Source organism: Lissotriton helveticus, chromosome 5_1 (genome assembly GCF_964261635.1).
Source record: "Lissotriton helveticus chromosome 5_1, aLisHel1.1, whole genome shotgun sequence".
Lineage (NCBI taxonomy): Eukaryota > Metazoa > Chordata > Amphibia > Caudata > Salamandridae > Lissotriton > Lissotriton helveticus.
Genome location: NC_136065.1, coordinates 1,987,854,472 through 1,987,877,424, shown reverse-complemented (window position 1 = coordinate 1,987,877,424; position 22,953 = coordinate 1,987,854,472). Strand labels below are relative to the sequence as shown.

Sequence of the window (22,953 nt, the reverse complement as noted above, 5' to 3'; positions counted from 1 at the left end):
AGCCGAATAAGTCTTGCACTGTTGTGGAGTGATCGGGTAAATAATATATTGTTACTATCAGATTCTGAGTGTGTAATATTCTCATCTGACTCTTCCTAATGTATTGCTGATTGTTTGATGTAATGTGTAATTGTTGATCTTTTTCTGTAATACTGTTAAACCATATTGTTGCACTTCTTTTCGTCCCTCCTGTCTTCTCCTCCCGCTTCCTCCCTCTATTTATGTCTCTCCTTCTCCCCTCTCTCAATGTATTGAGACTGAACTGTTTTGTCTGATGCCCGATGGTGCTACCTGGTTTAGCTATAGGGGAGATGGCCCGTGGACTCCTTCCTTGGCCATCACCTACCCAGTCGGTCTTCAGACAGACTTCTTTCCGTCTCTCCGTATTGTCTCCTCCCTTACCCTCCCTTTCTCACCTCCCCTGCCCCCTCCACTACTTTTCTCTCTCCTTTCTCTCCTCTCCTAATTGTATTGCCTATTGGGGATTTTTTATGTAGTTGTAGAACTTTTCCTGTTACATCGTTGTTTTTCTGCTATATTGTTGATGCTCATGTAAAGCGCTCTGATACCTCCAGGTCTAGCCAGCGCTATATAAAACTCTTGAAAATAAAAAATAAAATAAATAAAAAATAAAATAAAATGGATTGTCTGTTGTATTTTCCCAAGTAAAGAAAGAGAAGCATAATCCTCACCTCCTTGTCCTTAATAGAAGACACTATAGCTAGAAAAAAAATTCGGCTGCCCAGGTTTACTATTGTGTACTAAAGGCAGTAGCCAGCCATCTTGGAATGGGACAGTTGTAGAGCATGCAGATCTACAGGAAGCAATATCAATAGAAACCCGAGCATTTCCACAGTGATATACAATAAAGTGTATTTTTAGACTGGGTATGCGCCAGACATTTGAAAGAATATAAAAGGGAAAGGTGAAAGTGACTATTTCGGCCCTGGAAGAATGTCTTCAGCCTCTACAAAAAATGCACGGGATTAGATAAGCAAGATAAAGTCATCGTTGCCATTTGCCCACGGTAAAGATGGCTTCCGAACTGAAGCTGTGTTTCTTCTGCGCAGGAGTCATTCGGTGTCTCAGAAACCGCAAAGGGTTTCCTTTTCCGGTTCTAGGTAGCTGTGCGCACGCGCCTTGTGTTTTGGGAACCCTGCAGGCTTCAGCCATGCACACTGCGCATGCTCAGTACCCATAGTTAAGGTGGCGACGGCCTATGTGTTATTCACAGCGCATGCTTGGGTAGGCGTGACCCGGAAGCCACGCCCCTGGATATCAGCCCCGGAATCCTCGCGTGCGGCCTCTTTCCCCCTCAGCACCCTGAAGCGTCAACACCGCCGCAATCATGGAGTCCGTACCGCCCGCCGCGTAAGTGTGCGACTGAAGGAAGGCGCGCCCGAGTCACTGAGTTAAACTTTGACAGGGTGCGGAACCTGTAACGAAAGCGCGAACTGCCTCTGCCAGAGTCACCCGGCGCGAGGCAACCTAGAAGTTGCACGGCCAGCGCTTCTGAAGTCGCGCGTGGTCGGCAGCCAATAGCAGCGCGTGCCTTCCCAGCCGCCGTAGAGTCTTTGGGGGACCAGCGTGGGCCTCTTTTTAGTAAACCACATACCTCCTCAGCGACCCTCAGATTCCGTGCTAGTGCCCCCGCGCCTTCTGGAATCAAATGTTAAGTATGCCAGCCTTCTTTTAAACGGACATGTGGCATCCTTGTCGTTACGTCCTATTGGGTTCAGCCAGACGAACCGTTGAGCAATCAGTATCACACTTTTCATTTAACGACACCAATATGGTGTTAAAGTAAGCGCACAGAATACATTAAACACACAACACTACGACTTATGGTGCGATCTGTTTGCCAACTGTCATCTGCCAGGGCTCTTCATTTTTGTGCCAGCTTTCTCCTGTTCACATACTTGGTTCGCTTTCTTGTGTCTGGTCCTTTTTAAAAAAAAAAAAAAAAAACATTTTTTATTTGTCTTGTGTGTTTTTGCGATGACCTCTGTATGAAAAGGTGCACTACACACAGTAATAACTTTCCTTGATTCTTGTTTGTTTTATTTGTGAAGCCGAACGTTCTAAGAAGTGGTTAGAAGACAAATGCATACTAACCTACCCATGTTACGGAACCACATGTTTGAGGGTGCCACTTCCTCTGTCTCCCAAGTATGTGTAGGGAGGATTGGGATGTTGTAAGGTTGAATGTAGTGTCAGAGGGGATGCCGTTATGTTTTAGAATGTGCAGGTGGCGGTTGGAAGGGTACACAGTTAAGGTTGGAGAGATTATATAGTATGCGTCTTGCCTATTACGTTGGTTATTAAAGTCCTGATTTCAAGAAAGCCATTGCAGTCTAGATTTGTGCATCACAATTGCTGAAGTTCTGATAAGAACCATTAGCTGGTTTTAATGAAAATGTAATGATTTTGGAAAGTGGACTTGATTCATTTGCCTCACATTTGTCACATTCTTTGATTTGGGTTTTTGGACAGCCAATTCCTAGAGATTGGCAATCATTACTGTCGGGAATTTGAATTGTAGTGCGGCACGAGTCCTTAGCTGTGTGGGTACTTTGATTGCATAGTTGGATGTTGTTCTGCTTCTAACATTACAACCTTATTGTTTGGTTGCATTAGTGTAGCGAACCTCTGCTACTTGTGTCCTACTACCCGATCTGTTGCTTACCTGCCAGGAAGTGTGTGTGCTCTACGTGGGAAGCTTTTTTATGTAGAAGCTCTGATCAGACCCAGTCGTGTACATTTATATTCTGGATCTCCTTATGTGTGAAATAAAGTATCCTGGGTAGCAGTTATACCTACCCTTGTCTGGTGTGGTGCCTCTGCATGGGCACTGGTGAGTCTCTAAGATCAGTCTTTATATTAGCTATTTTTTTCCACATAAATATCCTGCTCTCCTTGTGTGCCATGTCTAGGGTTTCCATTTCTGGTCGTACCATGTAAGGCCTTTTTTTGGGGGGGGAGCAGCTCTGCATCATGACAATGGATGTGCCTCCATATATTCTCAGCACCCAAATGGACTAAACTTCGGCCAATTGCCTTCAAATCACTGATTTCAAACCTCCAAGAGATTCCTACTATTAATATTTTCCTTAGCTTGCAGTGTAATTCTGTTTGCCCTTTTAAGTGACTTTTGTATTTGACTTCGCAGCATGACCGAATGGGAGGCAGCACCGGCTGGTGCAGAGACCCCCGAAATTAAGCTCTTTGGAAAATGGAGCACAGAAGATGTTCAGATCAACGACATCTCCTTACAGGTAATACATCTGTTAGACTGGGTCCCTCTTGACTTCTCACCTTTGTACTGTTATTACTGACTTTTATATTTGGACTGTACTCATTGATCCGCTCTCTTCACAGCTCTCTGCTCCATACATCAATAGCCATTGTTCTGCATGTGTGTCGCTTAAGGGATTCTCTCTCCACTTAGGATGTGGGTTTCAGTGGTACGTTGAGTGTAATAAGGCGAATACAGTGTTCAACTTATGGTGAAATGTAATTTACGTTTTTTCTTCAGGATTACATTGCCGTCAAGGAGAAGTATGCCAAGTACCTTCCCCACAGCTCTGGCCGCTATGCAGCCAAGCGTTTCCGCAAGGCCCAGTGCCCAATCGTGGAGCGTCTCACTGACTCAATGATGATGCATGGTCGGAACAATGGCAAGAAACTGATGACTGTGCGCATCGTAAAACATGCCTTCGAGATCATCCACCTCCTGACAGGAGAGGTAAGACTAAGAATGGGATGGTACAGGTAAAACAGGACCCAACACCATGGCATTGTGTTTGTCACTGGAGATGACGGCTTCCCTTGTGCCAGAGATGCTATTGGTTCTGAAGTGAGTCTGGCTGAGTTTACCAAGAACATGATTTGTCTACTCCATTTGCCTCTGGTTTCTGCAAACACCTTAAGGGACATTGGCTTACTTACCACATGGATTTATTTTATTCCCTCCTGGGAGTAAGAACCATGTATTACTGGAGGTTGAGTCGTGTCTCCCCCGCACCCCACTCCCATGACAGATGCACGTAGGCGGCAGGAGAACTTTCAGGCAGTAATTCTCATACAGTTGCAGAGAGTAAAGACATTCTAGTTATAGTACTCACCGGCCACTCTGAGCTGTGTGTAGTTATCTTGATATTCACCCAACCTGGAAATGTGTCCAGCCAGTCTTCAAAGGTATAATATTAACTAGAGCGTGCTTAGCGTAATGACAAAAATAACCACCCCCATTGCATGGCCATGCATGTCGTTTGGGGGCCTGTATTGTATTAAAGACCCAATAAATCTTTTTTTTTGTTTTTGTTCTGTAGAACCCTCTCCAGGTCCTGGTGAATGCTATCATCAACAGTGGCCCCCGAGAAGACTCCACACGTATTGGCCGTGCTGGTACTGTGAGGAGACAGGCAGTGGATGTGTCGCCCCTACGTCGTGTCAATCAGGTACGCAATGCTTTCCCCCAGTTTGCTGCTATTTTCATATTTGTATGCCATATTAATGTTCTTCCAAATGTTTTAAGTGTTGCGGAGACCCTCGTGGGTCCTGTGGGTTATAAAGGGGCTGAACACTTAAAGCAGACTTTCTGTTTAATGAATTCTTAGTGTTTCCAAGATGCATTCCTGTCTCAAAGTCAGTCACCACCCTCCCCTCCATCCAAACGTTTCCTGCTGTGTGATCGGAGTTCTGATGCCTGACTCTCCCATTAATCTTTGCAGGCAATATGGCTCCTGTGCACAGGGGCTCGTGAAGCGGCTTTCCGAAACATTAAAACCATTGCAGAGTGTGTGGCGGATGAACTGATCAATGCTGCTAAGGTGAGCCATTTGGTAGTGGGCCATTATCTGGAACTCTTGGAGTTTTTGGAAAAGATTACTTGAAACAATGTGCTTTTTTAAAAAAAGTTTTATATTGTGCAAATTAGACCCAAATGTATCAATTGGAGCGCTTTGCATGAGCAGAAGTTGCATTAGACGGACACGTTAATTTTTTTTGTTCGCTGCGGGGAGATTGATTTGCCCAGAATAGCAGGATGTTGAGTTTCCCTGTAGAGACTCAAACTCAGTTCCGAGGTAGACCGCTCTAGCCGTTAGGCCACATCCTCTTGACAATGACATCCTCTTGAGGCTGCAAGATGTTATCAATATTAACTCCTATTGCCCTCTCGTGTGCTTGTTTGAGAATCTTGAGCGTAAAGCAGTTTTAGCTGCCTTGTTTCTCTAGCACTAGGTTTCCAATATTTGTAGCAGTGTAATGTTAGTCGTAGCGATGTGCACTGTGCAAAGCCTTTTGTACAAAGGCCCATGTATACATGCAGTGTAATAGCCAGATATTGCATTCTGGCGCAGAATCTTTTCAGCTAAGTTATGCTATGTGGCTACAACGGTTTGTTCCATTTTTAATCTTATTGACATTTAGAACTGAGATCTTGCATGTCTTCACTTTTTATTTAAATTGTTTAATTTAGCAGTTTACGAAGTTAACTCAATCAAAAGTTTCACATCTTCATAATGTTGCTTAATCAGGGGTTACATCATTAAACAATAACACTAAACATTTAAAGCTATCACAAATAAGAGAATTACCCCAAACGGAGTTGGTGAGAAGGTATTGGCTAGGAGAGAAAAAAATAGAGGCATTTGTAAAAAAAATAAGTGTAAACTATTAGTTTAATGCATCCATGATAGTTATATAAAGAGAAAAATTGAAATTACATTTAATGGATTGATAAATCTAGTTAAATCTGTAACATCCAAAATTGACCGAGAGTTACTACAGAAACAATATTAATTGTAAAACCATGAAATCAGGTGTGCTGTGAAGGGAAAGAAAATGGAATGAAACCAAAAAAGAATGGAGAGACTGGGGAGGATAAAACAATGGTAGGAATCGCTGCAAGAAGCTGAGTGTGTAAAATATAGATAGATCGCAAGTACAGTGAGCTGTCATGCACAGGTTAAAAGAATCACAGCCGGATCCTTGTGGAAGGATTGAGGTATGAACTAGTCACAAAGCACTGCTACAGTAATCGCTTCATAGAGAATATTGATATTGGTCATGAAAATGTCAGAAGTGGCCATATGGTGGAAAATGATACAAGTAAATATGACTCAAACACATACAAAAGATAATTATGGCTTGTATAGTTCTATGGAGTAGTGGTTGATTCAATCAATACCAGTCAAAGGTTAGGTCTGTAAATACGTTAGAGGCTTTGGTGGACAGTACATCGGCAGGGAAGCGTTCAGGGCCATTTAACACAGTGAACATGTAAAGCTTTATCTACAAAATCGAATATTGGGAAAATGGTGCTAAAAGGGTTTTCTAGTTTGGAGTGGTTACAAATAAAGACTTCTAGATGCTTCTTACAGATCGAAAATAAATCTGAAGAGTACAGCATGTGGATTCCTTCACCTAGAATTATCCCCAGGCGTGAGACTGGATCCAGAAACTTTTTGCTACAGCATCCCTGCGCTCCGGGTGCGGGGTGGCATCTCGCAACTCCGCCCATGCGTCGTCATCGTACGTGACGTCAGCGAGGTCACAAAAGCCCTGCCCCGGCGCCCCACGTCAGCTTTTTCCTTTTCCACGTACGAGTATCTGGTCCTTGCTACGGGCCTGTTTGGGGCCCTTTTTTTTTCCATTGTCTCTTCTTGTGGTGGAACAGTGTGCGAATGCCTTCGGGCTTCAAGACTTGCACGTCGTGTGGGCGTCTTATGTCGGCGACGGACCCTCACCTCATTTGTATGTGGTGTTTGGTGGAGGATCATGGCACCACTGATTGTGGGGTGTGCCAACAGTTGAAGCGAAAGCCGCGGTGGGAGCGCCGGATGAAACTACTCTCGGCGTGTCTCTCCAGGTCGACGTCTTCTCCTCGATCTGCTTCGGCGGACGGCTTCAGATACGGCCGTGGTCGTCATCCTCTCCCTTCTCCGATGTCACGTGAGCGTCGGTCCCCGGTGGGTAAGTGTCGCAGTTTTTCCCCGGGGGCTGGTTTCCGGCCTACCGGGGGTGTGGGCTCTCCACGGGTGTTTCGGCCCGCGTGTCGTCCTATCCACCGTTTCCCGGTGTTGAGGCGTCGAGAGTCCAGATGGAGACATACGTGGCGGCTTTGCAGGCCTCGCTGGCATTTCCTCCTTCCCCATCTGGGGCGTCAGCGGATCCCTTGCCTTGCGTGGGGCCCTTTGCGGCGCCCCCGACTGGCTCGGATGCAGGCTTGGATGATGTGGTACTGTTGGGGTGCGGCCCCTCGGGTGTTCCTCCTTCAGACCACGGCACCTCTGCCTTGCCGCAAACTCCCGCAGGGGTCCCTGTGGTGTCGCCGTGGCTCGGGTCGCATTCCGAGCTCCTCTCGGTCCTTTGACACGGTGGTCTTGTCTAAGGCAGCGGCTAGACCGTGTGGAGCCACAGGGGTCAGTGGACCCTCCTTGTCCTGCTCCAGGTCGAGGCTGGGTAGGGACCCCTCGTCCCTCAAAGCTCCTCTCGTCCCTCCCCACAGACTGCTGCCTAGTCGGAGGTTGAGTCATCCCTGGCGCTGCCACATGGGTTGCCGGGCGACCTCCGCCACATTCTGGGCAGCGGCTGGCGGAGGGCTTCGTGTCACTCCCCGGGGCCAGTTCGGCTCCACTGCGGTCCCCGGCGCGGTGTGACTTGGAGGAACCCCCCTGTCTGGCGACACTGGTTGGTGTCTACGTCCTGCCTCAGGCTTCAAACTCTATGGCTCCACGCAGGAGTCGTGCTGCTGATTCGTCTTCGGACGCTCCTTCTCCGGAGGCAGGGCTGTATATTGGTGTCGTCCTCCCCAGAGACTGGCCGCCTTAGTTTGCAGCCATCGCCCACAGAGGAGCTGCTTTCTCCACCGCGGGGCCCTACGGAGGCGGATGCGGCCTTCGCTCACGCGGTGCACACAATTGTGGGAATTTTGCGAACGGGTTACCCGACTGCTCACTTTCTGGTGTACCATATTTTGGAGGTTCTCCAAAAGGGCTCTGGTGGGAGGGAAATCTTGCTTCCCTTTGAGGGATCGCTCCTTTTTTCCTTGACGGGGGCTTTGAGGCATCCTGCCTCGGGGGATCCGGTGCCTCAGCATCTTATGCACCGGCACCTCCCGGCGCCGCGTGACCCAGCGTACCTTTCCCTTCACCCCTCTGCCGCCAGTCCACTTTTGCTGACTGCTTTTCCCTCCCTGCCGCCACTGTTGAATCTGCTGTCCCGGGAGGCCCGCTGGCTGGACTATTGGGGGTGCAACATGTTCGCCACGACCAGCACTGCACTGCGGCCCCTTAACGCCTTGTGTGTTCTGGCTAGGTCCTCCTCCTGTTTGTGGGACTTGGCTGAGTCTCTGGGATCCGCAGCGTCCCAGGAGACTGTTCAGGTGGACTTACGCCATCATGCGTTGGATGGCCGGGAGCTTGCAGCATTTATTCTCCGCTCTGGACATCTTGTAGGTGCTGGGCCGGACCATGGCTTCCTCAGTTGCTCCGTCGCCATTCTTGGCTTCGTGGCGGAGTATTCCCCGAGAACATTCGGGAGCGGCTCATTGACCTTCTGTTTGCTGGCAGCCTGTTCCATGCCCCGGCTGACTCGGCGATCCAAAGGTTCTTGGCAGGGCTCAGTCCTCCCCCTCCGCCTGATCCTCCTCCTCCGCCATATCCTCCTCCTTCCCCTCCTCAGTGACTGCTGAGTTGAGCTGGTTCTGGCCTTTTTGGGGCGGTTGCTCTTGCTAGGGAGTGGGTTTCTGGCCATTGCGTCCTCCTAGCTGGGACTTGGCCTTGTTGGCTGCTGGATGGCCCTTTGTTCACTGTGTTTTTTTGCTGGAATTGTTAGTCTTGGCCCTGAGATTAGGCCTTCTGTTTTTTCCTTTCGAGCTGCTTGTCCAGCCTTACCGGGGATGTTTCCCTGTGGCCTTTTGTTTTTTCCTCTGCTGCGGAAGTTGTTCCAAAAAGGGTTCCTTCTTGGGATTTAACGTACCCTATGTGGGGTAGTGGTAGCTGTTCTATAGCTTGCACTCTGGTGGGGGAGTTCTGGTGTCCTTTGGGTGCCTTTTCTCCGTGGCGTCTGTGTATGTTGCGTTGCTTCTTGAGGTTGTGTGCACGGCCCCTCACCTCCCTGCTCCTGCGGGCTTGGATGCTTCTGTTTTTTCTTTTGGCTGATGGCGGCTTCTGTCTGTTGGTGCCGTACTGGCTGGCCTGTTGCCTTCCGTTTGGGGAGGACTCCTTTTCCCTCGTTTCCTTGGGCCTCGGAGTTCTTCCCCTGGCTTCGGTGGAATTTTTTCTTGCCCTGGAGGGGCGTGGGGGTACTTCGACCTCTCTGGCCTTGCCCTGGATTCCTAGATCATGAGTTGGGGTCCCCTTTCTCCATCTCTCTGGGGTCGGTGGTGTTCTGCTTGGGGAGCTCCTCTTGCCTAGGAGGGACCGGGCTCTTTGCCCGGTCCGCAGGTCTGGTCCCCTGTGAGATCTTCTGTCCTGTCATAGCTGGTGAGGTCCTTTCGTAGACCCTCCTTCCCCATGGGTATTGCTAGGATATCTATCCTACGTGAAGGAATCTGCGGCTAGTAGTCTCTATCAGATGTACGAGTTTCTTACCTTCGATAACAATGTATCTGGTAGAGACTATTCTAGCCACAGATTCCTTCACGGCCCGCCCTTCCTCCCCGCTCTGCGAGGACCCTTGCGTTGGTCTTCGGCACTCTCCTCCCGGTGGGGGGCTGTGTCTACTGTGAGTGCATTCTTTTGCTCTTGCCGGGCTGCTCCGTCGTGTTGCTGCTCCTTACTCCTCTTTGGCTCTTGGGGGATGGGGTTGATGTGCTCCTGTCACCGCTGCTCCAGGTTGGGGTGTTGGACTTTCAATTTCTGCCTCCCCTCCCTCCTCCATGCTGCTTGGGGTCTTGCCCCTCTGCTGAAAGTCCAATTGGTCGCACACTGCTTGTCCTGCCAGCGTGTTGCCCCAAAGCATTGTGGTCCATGAAGTAAGCCAGAGTCTTGAGCAAAAATCACTGTCGTGTTGGCCATTGCTGGACAAATGTTTCGAGGTTGTTACCTCTCGTCAGCAGGGAATAGGCATATCTGTAGGGGTGCTGCGTAGGCTGCCAAAAAATATTCACAGGTCCGGTACCGCTCGTGGCAAGCAGGTGCGTAACCTGAGCTCGTCAGCTCCACCAGCTCAAGAGAGCTTGAATATAAAAGAAAGTCCAATTGGTCGCACACTGCTTGTTCTACCAGCGTGTTGCCCCAAAGCATTGTGGTCCATGAAGTAAGCATCAGCGGGTGCGCCTCTGCCAGAGTCTTGAACAAAAATCATTGTCGCGTTGGCCATCTCTGGACACGTGTTTCGAGGTTACCTCTCGTCAGCAGGGAATAGGCATATCTGTAGGGCTGCTGCGTAGGCTGACATAAAATATTCACAGGTCCGGTACCGCTCGTGCGCAGGTGCGTAACCTGGGCTCGTCAGGAGTGGTACCAGACCTGTTAATACTTTGGCAGCCTGCACAGCAAACCCTGAAGAAACCTACACTCTGCTGATGAGGAACAATAATTCCGAAACACCGGTGTACAGAGTTGGTGCTGCAACTTTGCTTTCTACACTTCCAGAGCTACGAAAGGCGCACACGCATAGAAGGACTGCATCTACCGTGATCTTGGGTTACACCCGCCGGTGAGGGAGTAGTGTGCGACCCATGAACTTTTCACTTATAAATGGTTCCCTCGAACCATTGAGCTGACTTGAAGTTTATCCAGGTTTGTTGATTTGGACGACTTGGTTATTTAAAGTTCAGGTTTGCGTATTGAATAAATCAAAAGTAGTAGTCCTGCTGGGGCTTGTTAATGGATGTAGGCAACATTTCAGGATAAGGGTAGAGTGATTGACCAAAATTAGTGATGCAAATGTATTTATTTTAATGCACCAACTCTTTTCCCATGATAGTCCTTATTAATAAACACTTCATCTCTAAATGTTTATATTTAATAAAAATGACAATGGAGGAGAAATTAGCAGGTGTCAAGTGGCAAGAGGGTGTTCTCACGCTTGGCGTTTGAATGTACTTAAACAAAGATTTTTATGGACATCAAATACTAATGTAGATTGGGAATAGAGTGCAGTGGGGCAGGAATCTATTTGCCATGGTGTAGAAAAGGCATAGTTAAAGCATTTGTGTCTAGTGGCTCTCCGCTCACAATTGCCACAGATGAGTCCATGACGGGCTGAGAATTGTATGTCGACAGTTGGCATAGAACATGCTTGTTCCTAGCAGTAGTTCATTTATTAGTTATTTTTCAACCAACACCAGTTATGGTTTGGCCAGGCAACCTAACTTTCCTGTTGGCTAGTAGTAGTGAAATTCTACCTGACTCAAGTGTCACTATACAGCTTTTGCCAATGTTGCACAAGATTATGTGCTTTGAAAGCTGACTTCCTTTCCATTTTTAATTTCTAAGACAGCAAGTTTGAAGCCGCCAGGATATTTCAGTTCTATTTTTCGGTCTGAATAATCACTTTGCTTGGAAATACTGGACATATCAATATATCTTAGGATCTGACAGTTTATCACTCTCTAGAATATGGTGTTCAACCCAGTGCCCTAGGATTAGAAACTTTATTCCGAGAGAGAATCTCAAAGCTGACGATCTGTTGCCTCATGAACTTCCTAAAGGGGTTTACACTTTGACTATTGTAGTACAAGTGCTGGTGAAGGGAAGCCCTAAATTCTTAGACCCCAAAAAGACTTCAATAGCATGCCAATGGGTGGATGCGTCGGAGACTGTTAAACCGTAATCTCTTGAAGCAGGGTATTAAGAGAAAAGGCACCATACATATTGTCAAAGTGAGGGCCGACTCCAATGAGGTTTAGGGCAGAATTATAAAAAATGTAATTTAAGATGTATATGCATTGCCATGAAGGCTTTTGGCAATAGAAGAATACAGAATAAGCTAAATTAGAAAAATTCTATCGCTCAAATGAGGTGCCAAATTAGCATCCCTAGGAGCACCGGAAAGGTCTGTGGCTCATCCCAAAATGTGTGGGTTATTTTAGAAAATGTTCTCATAAAATGACTAAAACTGCAAATTCATCATAGTGTGAGCAAAAGGATAACCAATTTCTAGAAATCGGAGCACAGTTTTATTAAATGTCATATTGCCTTAATATTCAAGCACTCCAGTTATATGAATGAATAAGAGACCCCAGAGAGAAAGCCCAACGATTCCTCCAACTGATACTCCCACAGAAATTATTGCTGGAAAAGCCAAGTTTTCAGCTGGCGGCGGAAGCACAGGTGGTCTACTTCTTGCCTTAAAGACAGAGGGAGCTTATTCCATATTCTGCTCACAACCACCTGAAAGGAGCGACCGCCTCTCCTAGTCAGGTTGAATTTAGGCACCCGCAACAAGTATTGCGTCGATGATCGCAAAGTCCTGGCAGGAAAGTAGGGCACTATTCTTTTCCTGATATACTGGACTCCACTGTTATTCAACGCCTTAAAGGCTAATACAAGTGCCTTAACCGCATGCGCGCTAGCGAAATTCCGCTCCTGTGCTGAGTTTTTTAAAACCGCACTTTACATGACGAGCTGGGCTCGTCATGAGCGTGCGAGGAGGCTACCTCATGACGAGCCCAGCTCGTCATGAGCGTCGAAGGGGTTAAAAACCACTCTGTTTCTAACAGATAGCCAGTGGTGTGATTTCAACAGGTTTGTCATGTGGGTTCTGGGTCCCACCATAGAAACTGCTCTGGCAGCAGAATTCTGGACAATCTGAAGACGATTTAACAAGTACTCGGGAATGCCCAGATAGAGTACATTCGCATAATCCAGCCTAGACATTATCAAGGCCTGAACCATTGTCTTTCTATAGGCTACTGGTAATAACACCAAAAAATTCCTCATCATTTTTAACATCCCAAAACAAGTTCCAGCCACTGACTGCACCTGTGTCTTCATAGAGAGATCACAGTCCATCACTCCCAAATTCTTCACTACCGTGACAGGGGAGGCAGGCGCCAATTGATTCGATGGCCACCAATTTCGCCATTCATCCGCTGGGGTATAGCAAAGGAGATAATTTCCGTTTTAGCAGAGTTGCAAGATAACTGTTTTTCCCGGAACCAATGAAACACATCCTTTAAACACATATGTATTTGGTTTTCATCAAAAGGTGACCCTTTTTCATAAGTGAAAAGCAGTTGTGAATCGTCGGCATATGTGAGAACTTTGGCCCCTAAGCTCTCAGCCAGCGTCGCCAAAGGGGACATATAAATATTAAAGAGTTGGGCTCAGCACTGACCCCTGGGGCACTCCCACGCTCATTGCTGGGATATCCACTGTAAAGGGTGGTGTCTAGACCGCCTGCTGACGGTCCTTCAAGAAGGAAGAAAACCATCTTAAACCTGTGCCCCCAATCCCGCAATCCTCCAATCCCTGGAGGAGTCGCCCATGGGGCACAGTATCAAAAGCAGCCGAGAGCTGTCTCTGTGCTAAAATTCGCCCTGAAACCCGATTGACTGGGGTGCAGGACATTGGTGTCCTCAAACTTAGTGATTACCTTGTTTACATGCTTCGCCAAGGTTTTGCGAAGGGTAATAACGTGATGGGCCTATAATTAGTGGCCACCAGAGGATCCGCCGATGGCTTCTTCAGAAGGGGGATGATTTTACCCACTTTCCATCTGGCCGGGACCTTGCCGTTAGACAGAGAAAGGTTCAGGGCTTTATTAACTGCGAGGTTTAACACTTCCGCAACACCGGCTATTATCTTAGCTGGACAGGAATCTAGAGGGGATCCAGATTTTAATGTCCTCTTAATCGCCAGTGAGGTCTCCAAGGTCATAACAGGAAATTCCCGCAGTATATCTTCCCGCAGTCCGCAATCTGAGTAGCCCATTCAAGGGTTGGAACAAAAGATCTTTGGATCGCTGATGGTGAAGCAAAGTCTTTCACTATCTTAAAAAGCTCTCTACTCCTATTGCTGGCTAAATCAATTTTTGTGGCCAGGTACCTTTTTTCTCCTCACGGACCTTATGGTAATGAGCTTTAAGTGCCAATTTGTATGTCTGTTTGCTGTTGGAATCAAAGCTTTTCCTCCACAGACGTTCCAAGCATTTACAGGCACTCTTGCTTTTCTTCAAGGCTTCAGTAAACCAGGGGGCGGAGATGTTGTCTCTGGGCATTCTCTGTACCCTAGGAGGGGCTAGATACAATGCCCAGTTCTGCAGCCAGTCCTCTAGACAAGATGTAATGTCGTCTAGAGACCCATCTCCAGGAATCGGATGGGAGTGCAATATGGTAATCAAGGCCTCAGGTGTTTCTCCTCACGGACCTTATGGTAATGAGCTTTAAGTGCCAATTTGTATGTCTGTTTGCTGTTGGAATCAAAGCTTTTCCTCCACAGACGTTCCAAGCATTTACAGGCACTCTTGCTTTTCTTCAAGGCTTCAGTAAACCAGGGGGCGGAGATGTTGTCTCTGGGCATTCTCTGTACCCTAGGAGGGGCTAGATACAATGCCCAGTTCTGCAGCCAGTCCTCTAGACTAGATGTAATGTCGTCTAGAAACCCATCTCCAGGAATCGGATGGGAGTGCAATATGGTAATCAAGGCCTCAGGTGTAATAGACTTAAACGACCTGGATTCCTTAATTCCCCCCCCCCCCCCCCCCCGACCATGCCTAGTGTCCTAGGGGTAACTTTCTGCTGATAAAACGTTAGCACCCAATGGTCCGACCATATAATAGGTAAAGGTCTGTCAAGAGTAACATGGCATGTGGAGAAGATCTGATCTAATATATGCCCCTTTTCCTGAGTGGGGAATGTTACGTGCGCTCCCATATTAAAAGTTCCTAAGCATTCACATAGCTTCGGTTCTGGGGCATCAGTTTGGTCAAAATGAAGGTTAAAATCTCCAAGTACCAGACATTGGCTGAATCTTGTGGCAATAGGTTCTATGTAATACAGGAACCCAATATGAAGGGTCCAGAGACCTGGTTGGTGTTTAGTGGTTACTGCTTACTAAGTCAGTGTGTACCAAATTATGTAAGAAAGAAAAATTTCTTTCTAGAGTCCCCTCACTCACCGGGGTTGCCCCACGGTGACATGCTTCATCATTGGGGCCATCCCAGTTCTCTACGAAAAGGCGACTACGCTGGAGCACTGGTTTTGTGAGATGACTATGTGTGGTGTAAGTGTGGTGATGGTGGAGTGGGTGTGAAATTAAAAATACCGTGCTAGTGGGCCTCAACAATTTATTTTGCTCCTAGTGTGGTATAAAATTAAAAAGGGGGTAACACTGTATTCTAACTTTAATTGAGCTAGATCAGTGTTATGGTCGACATGTTTCAAGCTCCCCCAAGCTTTTCATCAGGACCATACAGGGTCCAGCCCTGTATTTCCACTCCTATATTCAAATGAAAAAAGTGTTTTTTTAAAAGTAAATATTAATTATTTATACTGTACGCTGTTAATAATAAAACATGCGTGTTTTTCTGTACATACGGTTTGTAATCTACTCGAAATGATAAACGAGTGTTTGGTTACACTCCATGGTCTTAGGCAAGGGCAGGATCGCCTCGTGGAAACATTGTTCCTATCGGCAAACCCGCTCGGTACTACCTGATAACTCCTCACCCGACCGCATACGGTGTTATGTCGACCATAACACTGATCTAGCTCAATTAAAGTTAGAATACAGTGTTACCCCCTTTTTAATTTTATACCACACTAGGAGCAAAATAAATTGTTGAGGCCCACTAGCACGGTATTTTTAATTTCACAACCACTCCACCATCACCACACTTACACCACACATAGTCATCTCACAAAACCAGTGCTCCAGCGTAGTCGCCTTGTCGCAGAACGCCCCTTTTCGTAGAGAACTGGGATGGCCCCAATGATGAAGCATGTCACCGTGGGGCAACCCCGGTGAGTGAGGGGACTCTAGAAAGAAATTTTTCTTTCTTACATAATTTGGTACACACTGACTTAGTAAGCAGTAACCACTAAACACCAACCAGGTCTCTGGACCCTTCATATTGGGTTCCTGTATTGCATATACTGACTGGAGGCCGACCTGGTTTGGCCTAACCTCCTTCTCCCTCCTTTTTTTGTTCTTGCAATAGGTTCTATGACATGCTCAAAGGACTCAAAAAAGCGTCCTGCTGGTCCCGGAGGTCTATAGATCAGGACCCCGGCGACAGATTGATGGGCAGAAATGGATATAAGAAAGCCCAAGCCTTCCGCACCATCGAGCCCCAAAAGGGGAATCGATGAACAAGAGGGAGTTTTTGAATATGATTGCAACGCCCCCCCCCCCTCTATTGCCCAATCTGTCATTCCTGATTATCCTATAATTTGGGGGTATGGCATTCGCTATCGTGATTCAGCCCTTCTGTTAGTCATTTTAAGATGGCAGGACAAACTAGAAAGAAAAGGAACAAACTAGTGTGAATGAATGCAGTTCAGTGAGCTAGTGGGAGAGACCTTGAGCGGATATAGACAGTTATGGTACCTGCATTTCTTTCAAACTTGTCTGAAGAAAATATTAGGCATAGAACAAACTTGATAGACATTACAGGTATTTATTTAATCTTTTTTCATTACTGGTGTATCTCCCGCACAGCGCATGCAACAAACAAGTCTAAAATTATTTTTAACTGTTGTGAGAAATCCCTTCTTATCTAGTACTAATACAGTTAAAAGGAGTATGCCATTGTATGAGGTTTCAGTATTGATTGTTGCATACCCGAACTTCATTTCACATTACTCATTGTGTCCCTTGTGATGATTTTACTGAATTGCAGCAATTTTCTTTAAGTCTGACATTAGCCAATGCCTTTTGATATTACTTAAATGATCTGCTTTGCCACGGGGGACATTTCGCCGGGGTGCGGCCGAATCAGACGTGTGTGTAGATCGGGTGACCCCCTGCCATCCTCCGCACACGCCCACCGTGACGCATGCAAAAGGCTAAATACATTAAATGTTTATTGGGCTTTCAGCAGCCCTCTTGAATAATTCACATTTTTCTTCAGTCCACTGCAGTGCACACATGGTACAATCGGTCAGCTCACTGGGTTAGCCCGTTAGCCAACTTCACTGTGTGACTGCATTCTGCTCTTCCACAAAGGAACACCTTTTCTTACAGTCCTAGGGTCTGCTGTATGAGACCAAAAATATATTTTTGCTTTTGGAATATAGTTTTACCAATAAAGTTGTGCAGGAGAATGGACAAATGATCCTGTGGAGTTATTCGAAGAGCCAGGTCAATAGGTTCTTGTGAAACTCAAAAAGTGAGGATTCAGCCCTAATGTGCTGGGGAGAGGGGTTCCATGTTTTGGGTGCAATATAGGAGTGAAATCATGCTTTTTTTTGTTTAGGTCTCGTCTTGGCAGCGCTTGTGCTATCTCTTTGAGACATGCTGGACATGGGCATAAAGTTCTTCCCACTTTCCGCACATCTTTTTTTATTGGCTCCTGTCCTTTGCAAATGGTAGCTTTTCATTTCTCAGTGGGCTTAGTAGTACCGCCTTGTCTCTTCTTGTAACCTTCATAAGGACAAACCCTGTTACATGTTACTCCCTTGGGTTTAATTACAGCCTCGGAGCACTATTTTCTTACAGGGGTTCAGGCAGGACACAAGCTTGGTCCCAAGATTGGCTGGTAGTGGTTACTTTACTCACTAGCGCATGTGGCTTTTATTTGAGACCTTCTATAAATGTCACTTTGTCAGCTCCTCACAGAGTACAGCCTAATCTGGAATTAACTTGTGGTACTGTCTAGCATGCAATGCGTTATGGGTAGGGTGGATTTACCATATCTCTGCAGGGTGCAGTACCATATGTGACCAAAAGAGGACCCACTGGACTTTTTTGGCCACATATGTAAATGTAGTTGAGCTTATATAGCGCAGCGCTACCCGCAGTGGGTTTCCCGGCGCTTGCTTAGGGAACCCTTCCTGGTATTCCCCTGTGAGATAGCAGGGTATCCACAAGGTGAAAGTCGGGCATCCCGCCGCGAGGGGCCGTTGTGGAGATTAAGCAAGCTATTGCCCAGAGTCGCAGAGTGTGAACCCGTGAGTCGAGGAGGCACCAGGGTGAGAATTATCGAGTCAGTGGAACTTTTAGCCCAAGACCCGCCGAGGCGGGGAATTGAACCCTGGTCCAGGACCGATCTCAGCTTCTGGGTCTGCTGCCTCTAACCCCTGAGCCACACTTCTCCACCATATGATACTGCACACTGCAACATGGCTAGGTAAAAAAAAATGGCATTCATGCCAATAACTCCAACAAATGCGAGACCGGTTGTATTTCTAATGCAATCGGTCTCGCATTTGTTAGTTAGAGCTGTTGGTGTTGAAAATAACTGTTTTATACTTTTGCTTTTTTATACCATGGGCAATAGTGGTATGCAAATATAATAACCATGGCAAATAAAGTTAAAACGTTATTTTCAACGCCAACAGCTCTAACTTTAACAAGTGTAAGACCTATTGCATTGCAAATGTTTAGTCTTTGCAAAAGTGAGATAAGAGCGTAGGAATCTGGTTGGCTGCTGGAAGTGTATGAGGCGGTTAAGGTATGTTGGTCCAATATTGTGTAGGGCTTTGTTTGAGTAAGTAATTTGAATTAAGTATTTTGTAATTTGATGCCTGTGGAGTTCCTTTACGTGTGATGTGGGTGCAGCGTGGTAGGTCCAACATGAGTCTTGCGGCAGCATTCTGAAGGGTCTGGAGTCTTTGTAGGAGTAGCTTGTATGTTCCGGTGTAGTGTTAAGGTAGTTGAGCCAGCTTGTAATGAGTGCTTAGGCAACAATTTGTATGGTGTTCTGTTGTAGCCACTTGGAGATTTTAGGGAGGATGTGGCAGCAGTAGGTAATCACTGCGTTGACTTGGAGAGTTTGCCATCGCAGAGGATTTCCCGGTTTCTTGCATGGTCTGTGGGTGTTGGTCATAGCTCTGATGGCCACTGGGGGAGATTTTGTTACCGAAGATCTGAACCTTCGTCTTGTGGGAATTGAGTTTCTGTACTGTCTCCTTATGATACCAGTATGTGCAATCCATTTTGTAACATTCCCTTTTCTATTTCAGGGTTCTTCCAACTCCTACGCCATCAAGAAAAAAGATGAGCTGGAACGTGTGGCCAAGTCCAACCGTTAATCTGCTCGTTTTGTTCAAGTTATTACAATAAAATGAATGTGAAAATATAATTCTGGCTGTGTTCTTTAAACATTTACCCTGTAAACCTTCATAACCAAGACACTGTAAATTGCCATTCGCACTTTTCCAATCTCAATTTTCACAATCAAATGTGGGGTTGATCTTCCATCCACTTTAATTGATGCTTTTTTCTGTATCAAATTATCCTCAGGTGTCTTATTACTTGGTTTCTGCTTTTCAAATAACACATTCAAACGTAAGTGCTGTTACTTCTTGCGAACATTATGATGGTGCTGCATTCATTTGTCACCTATCTGTCTACATAGGTAGCAACTTAGCCATGTGTGGCCTTATTAGGGTTTTCTAGGTGGAACCTGGGCAGTGTATGCGCAGTTCTGCGAGGCATGGAGTATTCAGTATGTGGGCTATTGGGGACTCTTAGTTGGGCTGCTTTTTTAAAATTTCCTTTTCTGTTTTAATTTTTTGCATCCGTCCCGCCTTTCTTGCTTAGTTCCCTCCCAACAGAAATCGCCAGTTGATTCTTTTGGTTGGCCAGCTCTAACAATCTCTTGACTTAGCTCGCACACCCTCCCGTCACCCGCCGATGCAGCATCCATCCATGTCATTAATTTGAGGGGGAACATTTAGGCCCTTTTTTACAGGCCACTAGCCTACCGAAGAACGTCATGGGATCCCGTCGGTAAGATCAAGATTAAATAAGCATATGCAAAGTAATAGGTTTCCCATTAATGAAAGTTTGGCCTATTGGCTTTGCAAATAATTATGTGCCAATAGCTCAAACTTTCAATAATGCAAGACATATTGCATTGCAAATGCTTTTTTCTTTAAGCGCAGCTGTTTGCAGGACTTATTGTTGCCAGTTCTTTAATATACACATAGGGTAGACTTTGGTTTCTTCTAGAGGAATGTTACGGTCACAACATTCTATTGGGTGTCTGTATCATTTTACATCCTGTGGAACGGAATGCATACATTGCCAAGCATATATGGCTACTTCACATTTCAAGAAGACACAAACATCACACTTTATATTCTTTGTCATACATTCCTGCACAAAGTAGTTGTATTTTTGTCGCTGTTGTGTGCGTTTTTAAATGTTTTATTCGGTTCAAAGTGTAAGCCAGACCTATTTGTTTTGCCAATGCTTGTTGCTCGGTCAGTGCCATTAACTGGTGGGAAAATTCTGTGTTCTCCCTGAGCACTCAAAACACATTATTAAACAGTAAATCAATATCATCAAGTCCTCTTATTGCAGGAAGACGGTCTCCATTCTCATATAACCACTGCAATCCTCGTTCTCCAGTTAGATTTTATTCATCCACTGTTTTCTCAAACGCAGCCAACACGTCTTTCGTCATACTTAGTTATACACAATGACTTCCTCAGGGCTGCAACCCAAACAAATGTGTACAAATTACTAAAGGGTTTATACAGTATAAACTACATACAACAGAATTCTGCACAAGGTACAATTCAATCTCTCAGGAATCCCATGGAAGAGTAGAACCATCAGAAGAAACCAACAAGTTAAGTCACCTATTTATGAAAACGTGCTCAAAGCATAAAAAAGCCACCACCAGTAGGTTATAGATTATACGGTACAGTACAAGTGCAAAGTAATAAACCATGGTGACCATCAAAAGTCAAAAAGCAATTAGTATGAATAGTAAAGATATATTCACCTGTCCTATACGACCACAACAAAGCTCCTTAGTTTCTCCACAATTATTATATCAAGAAAATATCCTGCAATTACAATACACTAGTATTACTAAATGAAGCCATATTTGTTACATAAATATTTGTTTATTTTAGAAATATGAAGGAAGTGCATGATTAAGAAATATTGTGGTCTAGGAGTTACAGGTGTGGGATGACGCGGAACGGTATTGACTTGCTATTAAATTACTGTTTAATGGACTGTGCATACCCTGAGTGTAGTTGTAGGGGAGTGGCCTTTCATTTAGTAATACTAGTTTATTATTGTAATTGCAGGATATATTCTACCATTATCCCCATCTTTAAAAAGGAAGACTGGGCTGACCCAAGATGTTAGCTCCAACTCCTTGATACAACTGTCAAGGTGATTGGGAAAGTGATTCTGGAGAGGCTATCATCATGGGCAAAGGAAAGCAATATTATCTCTGATCTGCGGTATTGTACTGCATTTGCCATTTTACATGTGCTAAAATACATGTTGACCTCTATTCCATGCAATGCTCTGATCTTACATTTTGTTGCATCGCACTTCCATTTTGTGCTGTGTTGCTCTGTAGTTACACTTCAGCAGAAACATAAACATGTTTTTCACGTAAACCAGTACAAGCGGGTGCGAGGCATCTCGTGAGGATGCCTCGTGAGGTTGTTGTACCTTCAGAGTGTTTTCATACATTCCATTCTTATCTCTAGGACAGAGGGAGGATGGCCATGTAAAGCTCCAAGGCTGGAGATAGGGAAAGGAATGTCTTTTGCCTCGGCACAGCCCAAACAGAATCTGGCCAGGTCTGTCTGGGTGGGTCTGATGCAGAGATGGGGCCAGCACCTGTGAATAGATGGGCGAGAGCGCCTGCTAGAGGCTTCTCGAACATGTTGATTTAAACTATAAATAGCGCTGTCTGTGGGGTGGAGCTCAGGAACTCAGTCTTGGAGTGGACGCACTCGCGGGACAACTTTGGTGCCCAGAGAGATTACTTCCTGCGCCCCGGTCTGCAGGGTTCCCGACTTGATGTTTCAGTGCTTGGCCAGGGATGTTAAAATCTCCTGTGCGGACGCATCTGGTGAGGTGCTTTGTACATTAACTGTTTATATACCTGTATTCATAGTTTCTTATTTATAGATATATAGTGTGGTGTATTAATTGTCTATTGCCTTTCACTCTGTGCCCAAGAATTTATTAGCTTCAGAGATTTACTGCCTTTGTCTACAATATTAATAAAGCTCATTTTGTACCTCCAGAGGAGTGTTGGAGTTTCTGTGCGAGTAAGTGGTGTGCATAAGTTCAGATTATGCAAGTGGGCAAAGCAATACAAGTATGGAATCAGACTTGGCCTTAACACCATTGGCCAGAGCCTGAATTTGCACCTATTAATTAAAAGTTTCTGTAGCAAAAAAAAGCACGCTCCTTTTGAGCTTTATGGATCTTACCCCATCCTTTCGGTGAATCAGGCCAAGTTATGGTCTATGAAGATGTCTCCAAGGATTGACCTGGCTCTGGTTTAGTTTCTGGGAAAAGGAACAAGTGAACCCTACTTACGGGAGCCTGTCATCGCACCAGACAGAGGCTCGCTCATCCGAACAACCGGCACTGCGGGGGCCCACGTGGTGCTTCCACTACTTATCAAGACCACACTGCGGCATCGGACTATACAAAGCCTCCACCAGGCCTGCCGATATTTATATCATCAGACCACTTACGCATTGCGCACACTGAGCGATAATTCTCGCTCACCGGTGTCACATCTTTGCTAGGTCCTGAGGAGACCCAATATCCCAATTGGGTCGAAATGCCGTTGACCGTTTACAAAGGCGAACCATAACCCAGTACCTATGATTGGATAGATTGCTGTAGACCACAGTGTTTTATTTCGCACGGTCACTGAAATGGTCATTGGCACTCCTTTGCTTAGGTTTAATTGTTTTTTCACTGGGACACCATACACTATTGTCTGTTTAGCTGTTGTACAGAATATTTTTAAACTTTTAACCTTTTGGATGTATTGTTTTACTTCCTTATTTCTTGTATAAACTATTCCAGAAATTGATTTCTTTTTGATGTGTATAGC

General features: G+C 45.8%; 1 protein-coding gene across 1 annotated transcript; it reads left to right on the top strand.

The window, feature by feature from the left end:
* Nucleotides 1-1,216: 1,216 nt before the first annotated feature.
* On the top strand, nucleotides 1,217-22,125 carry RPS5 (ribosomal protein S5). Its single transcript, XM_078645696.1, has 6 exons — nucleotides 1,217-1,371; nucleotides 3,170-3,275; nucleotides 3,536-3,745; nucleotides 4,332-4,460; nucleotides 4,734-4,832; nucleotides 19,082-22,125. The coding sequence occupies exons 1-6, from the start codon at nucleotides 1,349-1,351 to the stop codon at nucleotides 19,148-19,150; spliced, it is 636 nt and encodes a 211-aa protein (XP_078501822.1). The 5' UTR covers nucleotides 1,217-1,348; the 3' UTR covers nucleotides 19,151-22,125.
* The last annotated feature ends 828 nt before the right edge of the window (nucleotides 22,126-22,953 follow it).

Coding starts and splice junctions, on each gene's coding strand:
- RPS5 (XM_078645696.1), top strand. CDS start 1,349: ATGGAGTCCGTACCGCCCGCCGC. Junction 1,372..3,169: donor GAGTCCGTACCGCCCGCCGC/GTAAGTGTGCGA, acceptor TTGACTTCGCAG/CATGACCGAATGGGAGGCAG. Junction 3,746..4,331: donor TCCACCTCCTGACAGGAGAG/GTAAGACTAAGA, acceptor TTTGTTCTGTAG/AACCCTCTCCAGGTCCTGGT.